This window comes from Podarcis filfolensis (genome assembly GCF_964270895.1).
Source record: "Podarcis filfolensis genome assembly, chromosome: 12".
NCBI lineage: Eukaryota > Metazoa > Chordata > Lepidosauria > Squamata > Lacertidae > Podarcis > Podarcis filfolensis.
In genome coordinates, this window is record NC_139614.1 from 28,705,382 (window position 1) to 28,728,580 (window position 23,199).

The window sequence follows — 23,199 nt, forward strand, 5'->3', positions numbered from 1 at the left end:
CAACGCAGCGTTATATAATCCTTACTTTTGTCTTACATTCAGGGGGGGAAACACAACTTCAAGTAGAATTTTGTAGGTTGCTGTGTAACAAACAGCTGCCATTTTTAAAAGGTGATGTCAGGGAATCAGGAGCAGGAGCACTGGGGAGAGAGGATTGGGAGAGCGAAGGGGAAGAATCCGAGGGCAGCGTAGGGGAGTATGACAGTGGCCCGAGAGATTCCATGAGCTTCTCCAGCGAATCAGAAGATTCCCAGAAGGGGGCGCCGATGGTCAGGGCAAGGGGGGTCCCAGGGGGGACACACCAGAAACAAGGAGCCAGAGGGGAACCCCAAAGCAGCAGTGGAGGATCAGGACCAGTTTCCCCACCAGAGCGTAGTGGGGGGGGAAGAGTCACATGTGTCAGGGGCAGTGTCTCCTCCAGAGAGGGAGTCAGGGCTGACCACGCCTCCAACGGAGGGGAGGTCAGTTGCAGCTAGCCCCCCCGAAGGGGGAAGCAGTGACAGCAGCAGTGGAACGGTCAGAAGGAAAGCTGCTGGCTGGGCGCGCGCGCCAAGTTCAAATGTGCAGGCGCGCGGAACAGCAGGAGACCCGGATGGGGAACCAGCTCCTAAAGCCCGCCGGAGGGAGGGGGAAGGCTCAGGGGACTCAGCGTCAGAAGAGTCTAGAAAGGGCGAGACCCCAACGGTCAGGCGGAACCAGAGGAGGAAGGAGCAGCGGAGAAGGTGGAGCAAGGCTAGAATCTTAAATTGGTGTCAAGGGGGAGGAGACTCAGACGGAGCATCAGTGGTCTGACACTTGAGACGTGGGGCTGCGCGCTGCGGCTCTGGGAGTGAGACTGAACTTCAATAAAGACTTTTATACTTAACAACGAAGCAGCGTTGGTCCTTTGTGAGCTGGGACCTAGGGTAGCCCTGACAGGTACTTTCCACTGATGTGATTAGCTGGCTTATGATCTACAGTTTTATATAATGACCTTGTAATATCAAAATGAACTTCACTTTAATCATGGCATTGCATTCTTTCTCCAGCTCCCCTGCCTCAGCAATGAAGCATTCCAAAAAACCTCACATGGAGTTTAGAAGAAGAAGAAAATGTGGATCAAAAGCAATGTCCACTTGCTTTCCAAAGAGAACAGAGAGCTTTCCAAAATTGTAGGTTGCCAACAGTTGACATCAGAATGGGGTTTCTAGTCCAAACAAGCATCTTTAGTTCTACAGTGCAAGCTCAGGATTCTAATGCTACTGAATAAGTACAACCACAACTAGCTGAGAGAAGAGATAGGCCGCTAGAAGGAAGATACAATCACAGGTCCCTCTCTAGAGAGAAAAAGAGCATCCTGGGATTCTGGGTGACTTTCCCATATGTGGTTCTATGCATGTGGTCATGTCCCACATGGTTGTGTAACATGGCAGGCTAGAAAGCTTCCCTAAGAACAGAGATATTCATGAATCATAAGATATAATTTTGACAGGAAGGAAGAAACAACCAACTGAGTGTTTGTATTTTTGTGGATTTTGATTGCCATATTTATGTGCATGAAATGATTACAGGCTTTGCAGGTATCACTTGTGGAAATAGAAGACCTACTTTCAGAAACAAAAGTAAGTGTTATATATCTCCAAATTGCAAACTTTCAGAAAAATCTACCCAAGTGCTATCTTTGATTTAACTGAAAAGCCTCCTGCTGAAGCGTCAAAGCCAAAGAGCAGGCAGTGGTCTAGTACAGACACTGGCTGTGATCCAGCAAGCGAGCACTGCTAAGCACAGCCAGTGCTTCCCCACCGTTAGCTATTCAATGGCTTGCGTACACCGTTCTTGGCTTTCCATGACAGCCAGTGAGACTTGGCTACACATAATGTTCTCTAGCTTGCAGCCACTACAATTAAGACTGCTATTTACTGACGCTTTTGTACAGTTTTCAGCAACTACATGCGGACACAAACAATATATTTAATAACACAAATTAAATCATTGGGTGGTTATGTATGCAGTTTGATGTGACTTGATGATACCAAATCTAAATAAGGATCCAGAGGTAAATACAATTTCGCTGTTACTAGAGTTATTCACTTCCATGACAGAACAAGTATATTATACCTATAGCACTAAAAACGCTCACTTTTCACAACAGATGCAATATCAACTATTTCAAAGCGCTTTCCAGGTATGTGGTAGACCCAAAAGAAAATAAACTTGAGATTTTATTAGCTTCACTGAGACTATTGAATGGACTTAAGTTTGCAAACTCTTGGCATTCTGCCATGTTATGTTTACTTTTTCATCCATACAATCTACAAGGTTGTTTACTAGTAGAATATATGACTATTGTACTATTAAAAGCCATAATAAAACACAGTAAGAGCACAACATATTCATAGGATATAGACAACTAATTGACTACTGACTCAAATATTCAAATTAACATTATTGCTTTTGCCTTTTGAACCACTTGAAGTTTCCACCTAGCTGTTGCTTGATATATTATAAGTGAGATTCAAATCCAAAGCGTTAATTCATGACCCATCCTAAACTTTGAGTGAAGGGTGAACGCTATGGTTAAATGCATGCATTGATTTTTACTTGGTCTTAATCTGTTATGGGTTCCTATCACTTTGCATTCACATGTGCTTTTGGAGGGAGGTTTTAACAAATCAAATGACAGCACTTTATTGCAAATTAAACGAATTAGAAGAAAAAATGGAAAGTTGAAAGAGATGGAATTTAGACAAGCAAGATAGGCATTTTGTATCTCTCTGCCTTATTCATTAATACATTACACGATGCTGCAAAGACGTGCCAATGTTTTCTTTACAACGTGTACTTACAACGTGCCCAGTATTATAAGGAATCAAAGCAGCATAGCTCCTACTGCCAGTATAGGTCTTTAAGTGCCATAAGTAATTATTAAGCACACAAAGTGAATACAAAAGTCTGATTAGGAATAGCAACAGCAATGCAGCAACTTGGCTGCTTAGTGTTTGTTTAAGTTGTCCTCTCTGTTGTGGAACTTGATGGGCTTTTACTGCTTGTTATATAAGCGTAGGTGGTGTCACTAAGGAGACACATTAATTGCTTTTGACTCAAGGTTTGAAGTGTACATAATTTCAAGAGTCTAAATGATTTTATATGAAATCTGTTGATGCAGAGTTGTTTAAACTGTTTGTATCGTGGTATAATTATAAGCTTTAACTATCAGCAGGTAGCACTATTATTCTATTGAGCGCCTGTCTGTAGAACAAAGATGAATCTTAGGGTCAATTAAAATAATAGTACAGGTAACATGCCACAGCCCTCTAATTTTCCAGCATTGCAGGCCTTTTTTTCGCAGGAACTCAATTCCTGCACCTCTCAGTTAGGGGGCAGTGTCATTATAAGAAAACAAAGGAGGTACAGTGGTGCCTCGCAAGATGAAAAGAATCCGTTCCGCGAGTCTCTTCGTCTTGCGGTTTTTTCGTCTTGCGAGGCAACCCCATTAGCGGCTTAGCGGATTAGCGCTATTAGCGGCTTAGCGGATCAGCTGATAAGCGGCTTAGTGGATCAGCTGATAAGCGGCTTAGCGGATCAACTGTTAAGCGGCTTAGCGGATCAGCTGATAAGCGGCTTAGCAGCTTGGGAAAAAGGGGGGGAAAGGAAAAAAAATCCCGCAGGAACTCGCAAGACATTTTCATCTTGCGAAGCAAGCCCATAGGAAATCCGTTTTGCGAAGCACCTCCAAAACAGAAAACCCTTTCGTCTAGCGGGTTTTCCGTCTTGCGAGGCATTCGTCTTGCGGGGCACCACTGTACCTCTTTTTCTAGAAAATAGCACTGGTGTTGCCAGAGGTTTAAAATGGAATGTATGCTTGTTTGAAAGTGGCCCTGTGACAGAAATGCACCCTGTGTGCAAAGTTCATAGATATCAAGGGAGGTGTATGCTCTCTGGCATGTAAGGTATGCATGTGGGGAACAATACTCTTATGGGGTGCTTCCAAAGAAGTGACAATAATCATGGATGAATGAGAAGGTTGGGCCGCATCAGAAAAATAATAATAATAATTTGAATTGACTTTTCATTCCTATTTTCAAAGGACTCCTTTTCATTATTGGGTGGGTTCAGGGTGCGGTGAATGAATCCCTGTGTGAGGGGTGGCTTTGGCTGCCTTGAAAGAGGCAATAGTGCAGCCACTCTCAAAAAACAAAACACCTTGGACCCGACTATATTTATTGACTATGCCGCCCCCAAGTTGCAAAATATCCCCAGATCTGGTAGGTCAGTAAGTTGCCTGTCCTGGATGTGGTTTCACTCTCCCTGAAGTAGCAAAGTGTGTAGTTTGATGTGCACCTGGATCCAGTTCTGTCACTGGAGGTGCAGGTACCCTTGATGACTAGGATTGCTTTTTATTACTGTGGGCTGGCAAGTTCTAAAGAAGCCCACTCTGCAATAACTCACAACAGGGCTTTTAGTGTGGCTGCCCCTGTTCTGTGGAACAGCAAGCCCATTGAGATATGCAGGTGCCCACTATCTGCACTGAACTAAAGACATATTCGCTCCAACAAGTTTTCCCAGCTGGATAAATGAGTCTTTACAATAAGTATCTACTTGTCAGGATTTTAGTTTTGTTTTAAATGTTATCTGTTAACAATAATTATTATAGTGTTCTGCACAGAACAGCCAATTTATTGGATTCACTTAGGTTACAATACTCCCCAATATTAATGGGAACACTTCTTATTGATGATACTTTGCCGTGATATAGACATGGGTGACTTGAGACTTTTGGGGAGTACATCTGGAAATCTAAAGAACTGCCATGAGAATCACAAGACACTCATTTCACAGAAGCAAAAGTAGCTCAGAACATCCCTTGCAAAGCCAGGCAAACCAATAGAGATCTGAAGAGGTAGAACTCTTTTCCCTCAACAATAAATGGTGTTCCACTACTCTTTCACTCATATATAGCCTTAAAATGGATTTATTCACTATTAAACAGAGAGTGACACAGCCCTCTTTTATTCTAAGAAGAAATAAAAATGTATGCTGAAAACTTTAGCTACTGATTATGCTCTATTAAACAAGTTTCATTGCCTTATCATAGTAATTAATTTTTCTGCACCACATTAATAGTATTCTTATCATTACTGAAATGATAATGCAGTTTGAAAACAGAAACTGCCACATGATCAGTTATATTATTCTTGACACCATAGACACAAAACTTCTTCTTTTTTAATGCTACAGTAAGACTGGTACCATTGCATTTGGATCGCTGCTGGTTACTTCAACACCAAACAATGCTTGTAGATGGGCAGTATTTCAAAGTGTTGTTTATTTTCTGAAGCAGATACATTGTGAAACTACCTAAAGAAAGTAGTGGAATTTTTCAATTTTTAAAAATACTTATTTCTCAAATATTTTTGTCAAGCTAAAATATCACCTAATATTGTAGAAGCTAATTAAGATAGTACTACCTTCTTAGGCAAACACAGATCATAGGCAGCCTGAAGATATTAATTACATTGGTAAATTTCACTAAGAGAGGGAATGATGCTTGTGATGAGTAAGGCTGAAAGGCTGCCGAGATGTATTATTGGCAGGCAAAATTTCATTAAATGAACAGTCAACGTCTTACGAAAGCAGAGGGTGAAAAAGGTGATAAATCATGAACCTTGAAAGGCCAACCCAGTTCCTGGAGAAAAAATGGTATAGCCTTATCAGAGGCCACCGACTGACACTGCCTACACTGACTATGGATTAATTAATACCACTTCATATCATTATTACAATTAACTGGTCGGGTAACATCTAATCCTTGGGTGCACGTAAATAAGCTCTTTTGATGCCAGGCACTGGGATAAAGAAAACAGAATAAAATAAATGAATAATATCAGAACGTACACCCTCATTCCCTTGGAAGACATGATCCAGGTAAAGGTAAAGGGACCCCTGACCATTAGGTCCAGTCGTGGCCGACTCTGGGGTTGCGGCGCTCATCTCGCTTTATTGGCCAAGGGAGCCGGCGTACAGCTTCCGGGTCATGTGGCCAGCATGACTAAGCCGCTTCTGGCAAACCACAGCAGCGCACAGAAACGCCGTTTACCTTCCCACTGGAGCGGTACCTATTTATCTACTTGCACTTGACGTGCTTTCGAACTGCTAGGTTGGCAGGAGCAGGGACCGAGCAATGGGAGCTCACCCCGTCGCGGGAATTCGAACCACTGACCTTCTGACCGGCAAGTCCTAGGCTCTATGGTTTAACCCACAGCACCACCCGCGTCCCTAACATGATCCAGGTAAGGTAAAATAAAACAGTAATGATAAAGCAGCCTGCAAGAACTGCAACAGAACTAGCTTTAGTTTAAAGCATAATTGCAACCAGAGCCCACCATTTTGTGCCCAGAAGTCTAATCCTCCCATAAAATGAATTGGTTAGAGCTGATGGTTAAGTGAAGAGGGCAGTCTGTCTGCATCTCTGCAGCGTGCCATAACGTTCTCTCACCATTGAAGAGGTACGACTCAGGGTGATACCCATGGAGACGGGAGTGGATTTCCACATGCATGGCAGGACTTTACCTTCAACTCCTTCCTTTAGTCCCCTCTGATCCTCCAAATCTGCAACCTTGTGGGGCATTGAAGGTTGCAGGGGAGAGGAGAGGAAGTGGGTAGTCTTGTCCTATGCATAGATCTCTTTTCTACAAATGAGCTGACAATACTAGCTGTCGCCATAGTTACTAATTAAACTTGAGCACCGACATTTCATTAAAAAACCCAACAAAAAATGGAAGATACACCAAGTCTAGGGATGTTGGTGCCCACATAACTGTACTCACATAGACCTTACAATTTCAACCTGCCTGGAAAAGGGATTAACACTTTATTTATTCAATTTCTAGCAGGATTCGGTGTATTATTTTAACAGAGCAACTGAAAATCCCACTACAGATCCATTTTAACTTTCATTTGTCCTTTCTTTTAAAGCTATACATAAATTCCTTGCTACTAAACACATATATGGCAATGGTGGGGTTAAACTTGTCACAGACATTTTAATACTGAAGATTTCATTTAATTTATGGCAGATATATTTTCAAGGAGGAAAATGCTGATGCTATCTTGGTTATAAGCTTTGCCAGTGAAATGATTTAGATAGTTTTTTTTTCTTTCCATGCAGTATCAGAATAAGACCGTTCCTTGAGAGCAATGAATTATAGCTGACACTTCAAACCTATTTTGTCTGTATCTTCTACTTCAGAAAAATGAGAAAACATAAATATTTATTCTATATATATAGAAGAGACACAAGACTCTGATAAAAATGATTCATTATGGGATGATGAGTAATTGTTACCTATGCCATTGTCAGAATAACAAAGGGCATAACAGATTTGGCCATTTTTAATTGGAAGATACCAAAGATTACTGAACAAAACAGCAATAATTTCATAATACTAGAATGATAGTATTAGCATAATGAAACTCCAAAAAGCACAGGAATTGAGTTATTTAATGCACATGTTGAACAAGTGACATAGGACACAATGCCATTACAGAGAAGAAAGATATCGCTCTGTGTACCAGAACTAACGTCTAGACATTACTGGACGTTAGCAAACTTATTTATTATGAACTTATTTATTATCAAGAATGCTCTGGAATGGTTTTCTTGGAACTGCTATGGCACAATCATAGCTCAGTGAGAGAGTGCATGTTTTACATGCATAAACTCTTAAACTCAATCCCTGGCAACTCCAGGTAAAAGGACAGGTTAGAAGGTGATGTGGAAGACCTACTTACATGCCTACATATTGCATTGTAATACATTTTCAAGCAACTTCTTCTTTTTGCTTTTTTGGATTTCATTACTTCCCCTTGTTTGTTCACTGAAAAATTCCAATAAAATATAAATATTTTTAAAACAACTCTTGTGATTTTCATTCATCTTTCCTCAGATGTGGCCAGTAGAAGGACTTTTTGATTTCCTGTTTGGTTTGCGGCATGTTTCTTGGCTCACTTACTTGTACCAACCAGATTTATCTACTGTGCAAAGATCTTTCTGTATGGCATACTGGCCTGAATTGCGTAAATTGATCTCTGCATGCTGAATTCCCCTGCCTTGCTAGAGGGGAACCAATTAAGGGGAGGGGTTTTTTGGACCTTTTCAGCACCAAAAGTTACATCATGTTTACATTTCGTACCAAATCTTGTTACCCACAGTGGCCAAGCAGATGCTTCCTGGAAGCCCAAAAGAAGAGAACGAGATAACTCTCCCATTGTTGTCCCCAGTAATTGCTGTTCAGAGACAAAATTCTATTCATCCTGAAGGTTTGATGCGGCCATCTTCAGTAGCATAGACCTGTCCTCCATGAATTGTCTAATGCCTTTTCAAGACATCTAACCTAGTGGCCATCATCACTTCTTGTGGGAATGAATTTCATAATTTGATTACATGCTTCCTGACAATAATGATATTTCAGGTGTGGGAGAGGCTCTTAATCTTCTGCTTGTTAGTTTCATTACATAATCCTGAGTTCTAGTATTATGAGAGAGTAAAACTATCCATTCTTTTCCCCATGCATAATTTTTTAAACCCCACAATGTCTCCAGATGGTAAAGTTAATGTAGACGAATACTCCTAGGCGATAGAATATATATATATATCGCACCGGTTAAGTCATTCATTGTGTGCTGAAGGGCTCACTTAAATTCTTGTGGGACAGTAAGGAAAACAAGAATGGTTGTGTTTTCATTCCAAATTCTCTCATTATCAGACCACACATGAGAAATCAGACAATTCTAGTATAAATTTTCCAAGGCATATCTTTATCTGATCCTGGAGAACTTGACAGATTATCAATCAGAAAGAATACTCCAAAATTATTAGCATTTAACATTCATAATTGCCTGCATAGCTTTAACTATACAATAGATGTTTGTGTCATCTAAATAGAATGCACTATAACATTCCATGAAATATGATTTCTAACCAATGAATGCCAATTTCTATTTGCCTTTAATTTCCTCTCAATACTAAGTTCATCAGAGTGTGACAATTAATTAACTTAATTAAGCTAACAATTATGCTCTTTCATAGGTCAATATGTAGAGCTACTCAGATTAATAGCGCAGCTTGTAAAGTTAATCTTCTTGTATAATGCAAATGACACTAAGTCATGTATTAAATACCTCCTTGAGTAATAGAAGAAATTGGACTAAGTGTACTTTAAAGAAAGGCAGAGACTGTGAAAAGGTTAAATAAAGACAAATGCCCCGGATTTGTGAAAATGTTTTAACAGAAGTAATTCATATTTAAACTAGAAGTCTTCCAATTCAGCTACCTCAGCTTAAACATGCATACTAATAAATTAACTTGCAAGGCAATATTGTTTTTTCTTGCTTTCTCATACATTTTTTATTTAAATGATTGCTGTAACACAATTTCGAGTTGCTTTTTATCATTTAAAAAGAACACAACAGCATTCTAAATGGGGGAAGAGGGAAATTGATTTTTTAAGAAGAGGTACATGACTAAGAAAACCAAACTAAACCAAACGAAACTGCAATTTCATTCATTACAGGCAGAGAGATGAGTTAAAAGCTGCAAGTCGAAAGGGCAGGAAATCCATCTATGGTTAGTGGCTGGCCCTTCATGGCTCAATTTTAGTCCCATCTTCCTTACTGTACCATAATGCATGAATAGAAGATACAGCAGTGATAGAAATAGTGTTGATGTATGAAGGCAGAAATACTTGTTACCGTATTTTTCGCTCTATAAGATGCACCAGACCACAAGACGCACCTAGTTTTTGGAGGAGGAAAACAAGAAAAAAAATATTCTGAATCTCAGAAGCCAGAACAGCAAGCGGGATCGCTGTGCAATGAAAGCAGCAATCCCTCTTGCTGTTCTGGCTTCTGGGATAGCTGCGCAGCCTGCATTCGCTCCATAAGATGCACACACATTTCCCCTTACTTTTTAGGAGGGAAAAAGTGAGTCTTATAGAGCAAAAAATACGGTATATAGTAAGTCAATATATTTATACCCAGCCCTCCAAATAAACATTTCCAGGATGGCTGAGAAACTAATGTTGAGTGGAAACAACTGTCCTTTAAAATGCTGATTCCAATTAACAGAGCAGATAATATTTGTACTAACTTTTGCTCAGAGTAGAAACATGGAAATTAATGTAGTATGGAATACTCTACTGATTGCCGGACTGGTTTATGCTCACCATTGGAAATGTTAAGATATATATTTGAAACTAGAATGGCTGGAAAAATTATGGGATTCTCTTTAATTCGTTAAACCGTAAATCTCCAGATGCATTTAAACTTTTTAATGAAATATAGAACCCAGTAGAGGTATATTTTAATATAAAGAAATAACTTTTACTAACTTTTTTTACTAACTTTTACTAACTTTTACTCAGGAGTAGACCCATTGAAATTAATGGCCATGAGTAACTTTGGCCCATTAATTTCAATGGGTCTACTCCTGAGTAAAAGTTAGTTGACTACAAACCTTGTCAAGTTAATATCTTAATTCTTATTACTGTGCAGCTGACAAGGCAGAGCATTTATTCTTATCAATTTATCACAGATTAATCTAGGTAGGTTATAATCATTTTGGACCAAGGAAGTAAAGAGGCCAGTGGGGACTTCTAACCATATAATGTCTATTCAGATTTTAACAGATCATGCTAGGTGCCAGTCTCCTACGGGTTAAAGGAGAGAGATAAAGAGGACAGACAAGGTCAAGTTTGCATATAACCCTAAGCTGTGGTTTATTTAGCAAACCACAAGTGAACCACAAATTGTCCCACGGGAGGCAAGGTCTACGGGAGGGGGTAGGGTGTTTAGCGAGGTCTACAGAAATGTGGGTGTTAGTGAACAAAGGAAGCAGGGGCACAGGCCCTAGTAATAATAATATGAATGCTAAAGGTCCTTGTTAGCTATTAGCTCAGTTGCTTAGATATTATGGAATATTATGTTTTTTGTTGTTTTTTTTAGAAAAGCTTGGTTTCTAAGTTATGGGGCTGTTGACATGCTATGGGGCTGTTGACAGGTTCAGCTGGGAAAGGGATTCATAGCAGCAGTGAATTGTCAAGAAAGCACATGTGAATTCTGTGGTTATCAATGTGCTATGAGAATAATGTTCATGAGTAGTGTGTGTATTTGCATGTTGGGGGAGAAAGTGTAGACACCAAAAAATTAAGTCTTCCAATTTCCAATCACTTCTATAGAGGGTTTTTTTGTGATACGTTCTAATATTACCACAACAGATGTAGAAAATTTATATTCAGAACCGCACAGTAAAATCAAGTTTGGGCAGTACAACGCTATTTGTATTCTCCACTCAATACTAGAAAGAAATACCTTCATCTTCCAGTACTGGTACCAGAATTGTAAAATTGCACACAGTGATTGTAATCAAACCAGCAGAATGTAGCAATTAGTTACACCCATAAACCAGTGTAGAAGAATATTTAAAACAGTATGAAACAATAGCAGAAATTACAACAAGAAGTAAGTATTATCATGCTGTACAGATCATAACAGATACTGCTTTCAGAAGTCATTTCGTAAATATCATCATTACTGAGCTTTCTATTAGTTTTTGTAATTTAGTGTTCTGGCCTTACAGTGGAAATAATGGGGCAAGGATTTGTAGCTTGGATTTGTGTTTGCTTTTTAACATTTTCATTAATGGAAAGGAAGAGAAGAGCAGGAAAACTGCACAACTTAAAGGAAGAAGGGAATGTTGGCTTTTTGCCGACTGCAAGCAGTTAAAGAATATCATAAACACATGATGACCAAGCCATGAAATGGGATATAAAATTTAGTGTGTGCTCTGTATCAAGTCACAAAGATTTTATCTGAAATATATTCTATTTTAATACACATTAAGGCCACAGATGAAAAATGTTCTCAACAAAATTGGGGAAAGGATCTACAGAGGGAAATTTCTCCAAAAGTTTGGTGTTTGCTTTTTTGAATCTGGAAGGCAGTTGGCTGAGCTCAATGTTGAGGGGTGGGGGCAAGGGCATTAAACACTTTAAAAATTAAATAAGATCTATAATGTTGGAAACAGTAACTTATCATATTGTACTGAAACCAAATTGATCTGCACTGTATTGTACACTTCTTTCACATATGGTGCATGTATTCCAGAACCCAAGCATTTTACAAAAAAGGCTAATATAGGATGGGTAGGCAAACTAAGACCCGGGGCCCAGATCTGGCCCAATCACCTTCTAAATAAATGCTTTTATTTAAAATACATCTCTGGGTTATTTGTGGGGCATAGTAATTTGTTCATTTTTTCTTCAAAATCTAGTCCGGCCCGCCACAAGGTCTGAGGGACAGTGGATCGGCTCCCTGCTGAAAAAGTTTGCTGACCCCTGTAATATAGCTTGAACTATGTGCATAATTTATTCATTTTATACCAGGTTTTGCATCTAGAAAGAAACCCAATGTGGTATGGAATGCTCTACTGATTGCCAGACTGGTTTATGCTCACCACTGGAAACGTTAAGATATATATTTGAAACTAGAATGGCTGGAAAAATCATGGGATTCTCTTTAATTCATTAAACCGTAAATCTTCAGATGCATTTAAACCTTTTAATGAAATATAGAACCCAGTAGAGGTATTTTTTAATATAAAGAACACCTCACAATAATTTCATAATTATCTGTCTATGTATTTCTAATAATATAACCAAATCAGTAATTTTTGATATAACTGTAAAAACTACTCTGAAAATTTATTATTCCAAGAATGAAACCTTCACCTGGTTGTAAATATTAAGATTATACCAGCAAGAATGAGTCTTTCTGTAAAAAAAATAAAATGACTTAAATCAAGTCTTACTGACTAGTGATTTAAATCAAGTCTTACTGACTAGTGATTTAAATCAAGTCTTACTGACTAGTGATTTAAATTGTGATTTAAATCGATTTGATTTAAATCAAATCCACCCTGATGGTACCTAGTACAGAAGGGGTTGGGAACCTGTAGACCTACAGATTTAGAACTCCCATCAACCTCAGTTAGCACTGCCAATAGCCAGGGATAATGGGAGTTGTGGTCCAGCAACATCTGAAGTGCCTCTGGTTCCCCAGCCCTGTGCTACCAATTGAATTAGAGAAAATGACCACCAGAAGTTGTATCTGGAGGCTGCAGCCCAAATCAGAAAATGCTCCAAGAATACAAAAAATGACCACCCATAAGCTAATTATAACCATTGGCAAACCCTAAATAAAGGAATCTTACAGTAGCCGTCAAAAACACTTTGCTCCAAAGCAACAATTATTATACTAGAACTGTAGAAGGCATCATGCAGAATTCACTGTATTATTTTGAAAACCTTTGTAAGTGTAGGACACACTAATTTGTAATATACCAATATTTGCACATTTCCCATCTTGAATGTTTTATGGCTTCTTTATTCACAGTAGAATCTATTTGAACCATTTTAATCAACATCTCAGGTCCTTGCAGTAACCCAAAGTTTGAGGCCAGTCAAAGAAGAAATTGCAGTATGAATTTAAGCAGTCTAATGACTGCAATACTTAAAACAAGTAAAAAAATAATGTTTGGTGTCTTCAATTTTTTTTTAAAAAATCTATTAATGCAAGTTCTGGTTTCTGCTGTAAATATCACCAAGGCAAAGGAGGATTAACAAATACTGATTGTTAAGGAACAAATGTGGCAAGTGGTAAAAAATTAAAATAAAATAATTAAACAGCTGCCATCTATACATACAGATTAAAAAATATTTGCCCATATCTGCAATAATGCAACCAAATGTTTCCACCTCTTTCAAAGGCTAATATAAGAGATAAAATGTCTCAAAGGAAATATGCCAAACCTTGTGCAGAAGGAGGTATGCTTAAGCCCAGTTGATTTCAACGGATTGAGGCATGCTTCATTCAGCACAGGACTGGGCTATAAGCTGCTTGCGGAGTGCGTAACATCATTATTAGCAATAGTAGTTTATTTATATGCTACTTTCCCATAATTGTGCTCAAAGCATCTCACAGAAAGAGCAGAAACAAATCTAAGTTAACTTAGGAAGATGACATAGCACTACGCATTAAAAAGCATAATCTGTTATTGCTGTGAAGAGTCTGCAGTGCCACAAGCACGGAATGCCTATTAAACCAGGAACAGAGTCAAAAATATACTTTGATACTTTCCCATTAGATCAGCCTTCACGTTTTGAACAGATCTTGTATATGAAAGTTGCATGCAGAAAGCCAAAATAACAGCATATGCATACCAGTATTCCACAATGTAGTCATTTTCTGTTTCACAATGCAGCTATGGAGATTATGAAATAGTATATATTATTGTGAAATAGAAGATTAAATTCTATGGGTTGGCTGAATTCAGGGATATGCACACCAAAAGGTCCGGGCAGAAATTGCTTTTTCTACCCACTTATTTTGTTAACTGGACAATAGGGTAGAATAGACTAAGCTGGGGCATATGATCACTAGAAGGGGTAAAGATTTTATCTGTGAATTTGGCAACGGGTGTTTAGTTGCATTGCTCTTTTTAACATTAATTTGCACACAGAAAACACCACACACATTTAAAATAGTTTTCTGCCTTGAAAAATAACCTGTTGAATCCATCCAATATTGCAGCTTTAACGGCTACAACTATAACTAAGCACAAAGAATGAAGGCCAACAGTGTAAAGGCCTGTTTTCCAGTCTCTCAAAGGTAAGAATTTTAAGTGAGGAACTTTTCAATTATAGTCCTGGAGAGAAACAAGGAAATGTAAGGAAGCCAAACCACAAGCCTAAAGGATGATAGGCAGCAATTGCCAATTCCAGCTTTCTGTGTACAAGGAACTCCAACATCAGACAGAGCTAGAATGAGGAGGATGATACAACCTCTAGCGAAGGGAGAGAACAGGACAGGACAGTAACTGCATTTGAGTGGCTTCAGGGTTGTTGTTGTTGTTGTTTAATAGCTCCAAACACTTAACAGTAGTAGAAAGAGGTTAAGGATGGAGTAGAAAGGTCAGTTCCTATTCAGTTCTAAGCAGACAAGCTTGAGTGTAGGTGAGACGGCTTGCGCACAAAAGTCCCTGTGCGCAACCCAAACCCTCACTTCCAACAGAGACCTATCCAGTCAATCCACTCCAGTTTATAAAACCAAAGTTTAATAGTTGGCCACTAAAATGTATAGATTTACGGATACCTTCCACCAGCATCCAAATGGTCCTCGCAGGAAACTTCTCAAATGATTCAAAAATACTTTTGTGGCTGAGCTGCAGATCTGTTCCTGTCAACCTCTCATCCCCCCCACAGACAAGTACAAATGGGAGTCCCCAGAAAGCAAGGGTTTAGGATAGTACTAGAGTTATTTAATGTTGCTCTTCCTTCTTACTCAACAATTCCTTTGGTGCTCAAATTTGTTTTAGCACATTTACTTGCGCATTTTAGCCCTAAATCTATAGATTGAAGTTTCATTATTTCAGTGACTTCTTTTATTATACTTTGAAAGCTAAGAGTTTGGCTAAGTGAGAAGATTATGGGAGCCAGAAGTCATTGCCAAGGTTACATTTCATCAGAATTCTGAAATCTATGTGGATAGATTTACTAAGTAAAATCCTCTGAGCTAGCTTTTTCATGACATGAAATTTCATCTCCAAAAACGGGTCTACTCAAGCAACATTATATGAGTGAACCAATGTGACTACTGTGGACATCAGAAATTGATTTTACATGCTACCAAGTATTGGAAAATTGGATACCTGAGGAGAAGAGAAAGAGCAGAAAGAACAGCCTTCCTAAATGGTGGAATTCACCCAATTTTACTGCAGCACATGAACTTGTTTTATAGGTGGATTGTCACTTTCTGGGAAGCCTGGCGTGTGGTTTAGTTTCACTGCTTTCTTGAAACGGAATCAAACCAATACAAAAATAAATGAATGAATAAGAATAGGAGAAAACCTCTTGAGTCCAATAGTCAGTTCATTAACAGAATAGACACGGAATGTCCTACCTCTTCTGGATATGTCTGTGCCACCGATAACAGCTGTTCAGAGCTACTTCTTGAGGTAGAGGGAACAACATTAGTTGAGGCCTCTGATACCACCTCATTTGACGGCTCCGAGTCCTGAGTGCAACAGAGACAAATAGACTCCTCAGTAGTGTGCTGAGGTGACTGAAGGTATGGACACAACAAATCTCTATATTTTGAAAATATATTCTAAGCTTCATTTCTCCCCTTTCTGTTAAACTGCAACCATTTAGCCACTGTTTAATCAAAGCATTATGCGTGAAACATGGGAATTCTGCATCCCACCCCGGGGTATAAGGAACATGAATACAGTATGTATATTTAGAATATAGTTATTAGGTATTTTCCCTCTGTATCTCAAATACATAGTTCAACAAGTAACCTCAAGGAAGTACTGAACAAACATGGTATTCAAATGTTGCATATTACCTTAATGATATTAAGAAGAATCCACTTCCCACAATTGTACTAGAGTTTCTGAGTGAAATCTGAATTGGCCATAGAAATAAAAGTTGATAGGAGCTCAAGCTGCACTTATGGCTAAAACTCCATGTTAAGACTGAAGGCACAAGGAAAAAATACTGGACTAGGGAGGGAAACTTTACTACTATGCCAATTTATTGCTACAGGATCCATGATTGTAAAGGAATTGGAAACCTCTGAGATTTACTGCTCAAAAGTATAATATAACTTCTAGTTACCATTATAAGACTTTTAATGGCCTCCTGATAGTTTCTGCATTTATTAATGACCTGAATTTCTTCATGCAAAGTTTGCAATACCAGTATATTCTACTAGAAACAGGATCTTCAGAAAGAAGCGCCCTGTAAGAAATGTACAAGACTTCAACACTTTAGAGTTTTATATGAAGTCCCCCAGCCCCTTAAATGGAAGCAGAGTGAAATGTAGGAATTATCTGGGTGAGAGAATGCTAGTAGGATGCTCTTGCAGCTCACTGGTTGCTATAGACATCCAGCTGCAGTGTGCATAAGAAAAACTAGAGTTTTAACAGTTCTGCTTCCTCGGTGGACTTCAAATCTGGAACAAAAATATTAATCTGCGACAAGGTGTTTTTTTGTTGCGCTGGTCCTTTTAAAGTTTTAGATGCCATTACAAAGAATGCAAGCTATGCACATGTGATTAATCACTTTACTTCCATGCAGTCATTCATTAGAAAGAAATCAAGTGATGCATTGCTGAGCTTTCCCCCTTCCCATAAAGAATCAACTCTGAAAATAAAAGGCAGGTTTTAATGACAGTGCTGTTCAATCAACTGTTTTCGACCGAACTGTGACACATATAAACTCGGCTTCAAATGAAAGTGAAGCAGAATGATCCACACACATAAGAAGATCCAGCTGCCTGTGGATCTGCAGTTACAGATATCTGTTTCTTGCTAACACCAACACTGTCAGAAACACTTTCTCATTCCACACGTCTTGTCAGCTATTGGAAAATGTAGGATTATCCAATTAATCCTTTGCATTTCTTTCCCAACCACATCTTAGGATGCTAATTTTGTCTGCACAGAGCCAATGTAGCAAATCTCATTCATGGAACATACATAAATTTATACATGGAATACAACTATACCACCAGCATTCATGCTTGTTTGTATGGATTTCGTACATGCTTGGGAGCTAAGGCAGGGGGAGCATCAACAACCCCACTAACTTCCTTTCAGCCAATGGAGCTAAACCAGCATTACTAAAAGTATAGGACAATTTTATAAACATAAATATATAGCTTTAGTACCATACAAATACTTTCATTTGCATCATTCCATGGCAAAACTCTCACTTGTATATGGAAATATCCCTTACATAATTATTCAATCTATTTGTTTTGTTGCTTAAACAACGTAATGTTACATTTTATTCAAGAGAGAATCATATTTTCTGAGCAGCATACTGAAGACTGTATATACATTTTATTCAAGAGAGAATCATATTTTCTGAGCAGCATACTGAAGACTGTATATCTGCTACTGTGTATCTTGTTAATAGAAGATATTGCTGTTACAGGATAAGAGTTTTAACCTTTCAAGAAAAAATTGTGGGTTGTATCCAGAGTGCTATGCAGATGTTCCAAGGATTTGTTAGCACAGTGGAACATTCTACCCTTCTCTGTCCCCTGTATGACCCCTACAGATGTTCTCCTAATCCTCCAGAGCAGATCTGAGAAGGGCATGAGGCACACGGGGAGAGAAGTTCTGTTGTGCAAGTGCAAATCCTTGCACTAATGGAACAAGTGCACTGCACACCCTCTACGTCTCAGGAACAACACAGAATAATGTAGAAAATATTTCGGGGGAAATTGGTCTATCAGTTCAATGCTGTTTACTCTGACTGGTAGCAGATTTTTCAGACTGGAGTCTTTCTCAGCCCTTCCTGGAGAGATGAGGTACTAAAATGACCATTTGCATACAATTTATTTGCTCTACCACTGTCCTACGGCCTTTACTCAAAGTAAATTGGATGTCATCTTAGCATCCCCTATTTGAGTTCAGGCTACCACTTTTGAGTTCCTGCAGCCTCTCTTCTCCTGCGTCTAACAACCTCTGCAGGCCTTGTTTCTAGTGCAGACCTGCATTCCTTGCACGCCACCCAGTACGGAACAAGGCACACAAAAAACAAGTGGAATACAGCTATGTAAATTTATTCTTGGTGATTATGCCACACAGAATATTGTTAACTCTATGGATTACTTTTATGGCCTGAAAATGTTTGCTAGCTAGAAACCATATAACTAGCAACTTTTTAAGAGTGTCAAATGCCTACACTGGTGGCTGCTAACCAAAAGTAAGCGGAAGACTCTGTGTGCATGCAAAAATGCTCCTCCACTCCACCTAACCCAAGACTTCGGGTTTGCTACCTTTCCCCTTCTGGCTGCACCCCCATATATCATTGAATTTCACCACACAGCGTCCTTGGAGCTTCAGAAGCTACTTTTCTAGGAGGGACAGGAATGCAACGGAAAAAGGGAATAGAAAAGCCTCCATGCAAGTTGATCGAATGAATTCTCAAATACATATCACAGAGAAGTGCTGATGCTCAATGGAAGACAACAAATGTGAAATTAATCCTGAATGGTCTGCAGGCAGAAAATAAAATCTGGATGTATGAAGTGCTAAGTAATATTAAACCGTAAAGCTCTCAAGGTAACTGCATCTGGAAAAGAAGAGTAATAGCATACTACAATACTCCTTTCACCTCTATTCAGGTCACAGTAAAAAGGTAAAGGATCCTTGGATGGTTGTCCAGTGAAAGGTGACTATGGGGTTGCGGCGCTCCTCTCACTTTCAGGCTGAGGGAGCCAGCATTTGTCCACAGACAGCTTTCCGGGTCATGTGGCCAGCATGACTAAACTGCTTCTGGCACAATGGAACACAGTGACAGAAACCAGAGTACACAGAAACACCATTTACTTCCTGCCACAGCAGTACCTATTTATCTACTTGCACTGGCATGCTTTCGAACTGCTAGGTTGGCAGGAGCTGGGAAAGAGCAACGGGACTCATAGCAAGAAAACTTAGTGAGTAGGCTCTGAGGGGTCCATTAAAAGACAATACAAGTCAGCCCAAACCTAAGGATGTATGATAACACTGAAGTTATTTGTTTGTTTGTTTTGGTGGGTCCGGGGCATTTTTAAATTTGTAAGTTTTATTCAATATCAAGTCAACACTATTACATAACAAAGAGTCACTATACTGTGACCAATATATTGACATTCATAGACACCACCATCCACCCACCAACCCATATAAAGGTCCCACAAACACACAAAGGGACACAAATAGTAAGGAGCAGAAAATGGGGGAGTGGCAGGAGACATTGCCTGGTGTATCTCTAAGTGTGCTAGGCCTCCACCATTTCTAATGACTATGACAATAAGAAAGCACTAAACTTTTGTCAGTTTTGATGGTGCAATCATGATTCTTTAAGGAATAATGTATATGTACACCACAAGTATAGGTCTTACAAACATAAAAACGATACATATAAAATAAACGTTATGAAATTTCCAATTACTGTTTACATTCATATTTGTACATAGCACAAAAACATACTTTTTTTAAAAAAAAATTGATGCTTCTGAAAAAAGGAAATTTCTCTCTCTGCAACATGATACATTTGAATATATTATGTTAACTCTTATCAGTTTTCATACATCATCCTTTACCCTGGATTCGGCTGAAAATTACGCAAGCCATAAATTAGCTTTAAACAAGCTTTGAATCAGGCTCGAGCTAGTTTTCAAATTAAAAAGCCGTCAGTATATTACAAGGTGCTGTCATTTTATTACCGCAATCAATTCAGTGTGGCCTGAGGTATAAGGAAAATGGATGTTGTCTTCATTTGCAAAGGGTTTATCTCCTGCACCAGGCTCTGAACTACTTGACTGCAGTAATGAATTGGGAACCAAAGTTACTAACAAAGACTTTTAAAAACAGCAAAGCTGAAGACAGTAGTTCGTTTTTAGAATCACATAATGGAAAAAAGTCCTTTCTTGAAAGAAATGGCATGAAACCATTTCTTATAAAGTGGAAGGATAATGGAAAAAGAGCTACCACTTTTTTTTAGCACTAGTTATCTCAGTTTAAAATATTCTAAAAGTTCATTTTACAGCCTACTCTATTGCTCCCAGTTCCTGACATAATTTTTGAAGGACATTCATGAGAATCCTTTTCTACTGTATACTATTACAAAATTGTTCAGATGAATATAAGGAAGCACTGGTCTATTTGGACTTCCTTCTATTAAGATATGTGGAACAAAAAAGAAGCAGTTAGTACTAAAATTTGTAAACTGCTTTGAGACCCCCCCCCTTAATATCAAATGGTATAATTTTTTTGTGGAAAAAGTTTTTTTAACTAGATTGACAGAGGTTTCAGGTTTTGGAAGAAATAATCAGCAGGTACATAAATGCTTTACATTTATACTTTTTGTAGTTCCACAGTAATGTCCAAAGAGGAAACTGACTGGAAGAGATATGCAAGTTCATCATTGAATTACCCCTGGGAAAGTTCCACTATAACATTAAAAGGGCAAGTCTCCAGATATCTGCTAGACACGCAGTGTTCAAACATGTGTTGATCATGTAAAGCCAATCAATTTTTCAACTATCACTGTATGATTGATTTCAAGGAAAGGTCTATCACTTTGCATGCAAAAGGTCACAGGTTTAATCCTTGGTATCTCTAGGTAGGGCTGTGAAAAATTCCTCTGAAACTGTGAAAAACTGCTGCCATCTCTGTAGACCAGACATGGCCAAACTCAGCCCTCCAGCTGTTTTGGGACTACAACTCCCATCATCCCTAGCTAACAGGACCAGTGGTCAGGGATGATGGGAATTGTGGTCCCAAAACATCTGGAGGGCTGAGTTTGGCCATGCCTGCTGTAGACATACTGTGATGGATGAACCAATGGCAGCAAGCTATATTCCTCCACACATCTGAGTAAGTACACTTACTGTAGGTTTGGCTTTAGCCTACCATGGATAGTACAATGATGATGATGATGATGATGATTCCTTTATACATTCATAACCATACACCACAAGGTTTTTGAGACAAATATATACCTGTATATACCCAGTATACCTGAAGGAGCGTCTCCACCCCCATCATTCTGCCCGGACGCTGAGGTCCAGCGCCTTCTGGCGGTTCCCTCACTGCAAGAAGTAAAGCTACAGGGAACCAGGCAGAGGGCCTTCTCGGTAGTGGCACCCGTCCTGTGGAATGCCCTCCCATCAGATGTCAAAGAGATAAACAACTACCTGACATTTAGAAGACATCTGAAGGCAGCCCTGTTCAGGGAAGTTTTTAATGTGTGATATTTTAATGTATTTTTAATCTTTGTTGGAAGCCGCCCAGAGTGGCTGGGGAAACCCAGCCAGATGGGCAGGGTACAAATAAACAAACAAACAAAAAAACAAACAAAGAAACAAACAAACAAATAAATAAATAATAACTACTACTACTACTACAATACAACAAAGGCATACAAAATACATACAACAAGAAGTCAAACTAAGTAAGAATAGTCATACATAAATATCTAGAAAGTTAAAACTTACAACCCTTCACATGACTACAGTATGACCCACCATGAAAAACAAACTAGCAAACAGCAAGAAGCAGACAAGAAAACATCCACAATTAAATGCCTGGGGGTAAAGAAAAATCATGATCTGGTGCCAGAAAGAGGGCTTGCTTCATTGGGGAAAGTATTCCGTAATGGGCTACTGAAAATGGTCCTCTGTCCTGCAGCCACCCTCTGTATTTCTACTGGAAGAAGTGCTCTGAAGAGAGCCTCTGATGAAGACCTAATGACCTGCATATGCCACCAAATTTGAAGCCATAGATCTCCGATTTGTTGTGGATGCTTCTTCAAGCCACAAATAAGGAGCTTTGTATGGGCCTGTCAGTATGATAAACTGACATGTGGCAATGACGTAGTATAAGTAGACATTGCAACCATATAGCAAACAGATATGCCAAAGTTGTGCAACTGTCTGTAGGACTTCGGTTCATCCTTTTCAGCCACTGCTCGCATGCCAGCACTTGTCACTCAATTTATTGTTGCACATTTTGACTATGCCTCATTAAGAAGAAAAGAGTACTACTGTCCTGCTGTAAATTGATCTCTACACCGGGTAACAGCTTTATTATTACTCTGGTTGTCACACTTATTTATGGTATTAAGAATAAAAACAAGCATTGGAAGTAAACGATCTTTCTGTGGAAAGGTCTTCCAAAACGTGTTACTTACACCCTTCTTTCTATGCTTATTTAGAAACAGGTTTGTCCTATAAGGTTGAAAAATACCAGGTGTGAGACAAGACAAAGCAGTCGTCCTATAAAATTGATTTAATGCAAGCTAGCTGAATGTTCCAATGCCATTTAGTTGTAAACTGCTAATACAGATCCTTTTATTAATACAGTGGAAGCCTAGCACAAAGAATATTTTATTACATCTAAGTCAGCAGCATTAAAATTGGGCCTGTTTATTAAAAAAGGAATGAAGAAGCCAGCTACCACAGTTTAAGGGGCAAAATTAATCAGCAACCTTTTGCTGAGCTCACAGGAACTGAAAGGTCAAAACTAGTGCGGCTTCAAAAGCTCAGAAATTCTTCACTCTTTGTAAATTACAGGCACTGAAAATTATGCGGAGTGCTACTCTGCTA

At 39.0% G+C, this 23,199-nt stretch overlaps 1 protein-coding gene across 8 annotated transcripts in view; it reads right to left on the reverse strand.

The window, feature by feature from the left end:
* Positions 1–23,199, reverse strand: part of PHF14 (PHD finger protein 14) — a 128,821-nt gene that overhangs the window by 19,751 nt on the left and 85,871 nt on the right. For 5 of the 8 annotated variants that reach the window (XM_083578568.1, XM_083578569.1, XM_083578567.1 and 2 more), the window contains one exon: positions 15,994–16,107. The exons of the other annotated variants lie outside the window; for them this stretch is intronic. In XM_083578568.1, coding sequence (XP_083434694.1) covers positions 15,994–16,107 — 114 coding nt within the window. The remainder of the gene's footprint in view (positions 1–15,993; positions 16,108–23,199) is intronic. 8 annotated transcript variants of the gene reach the window in all.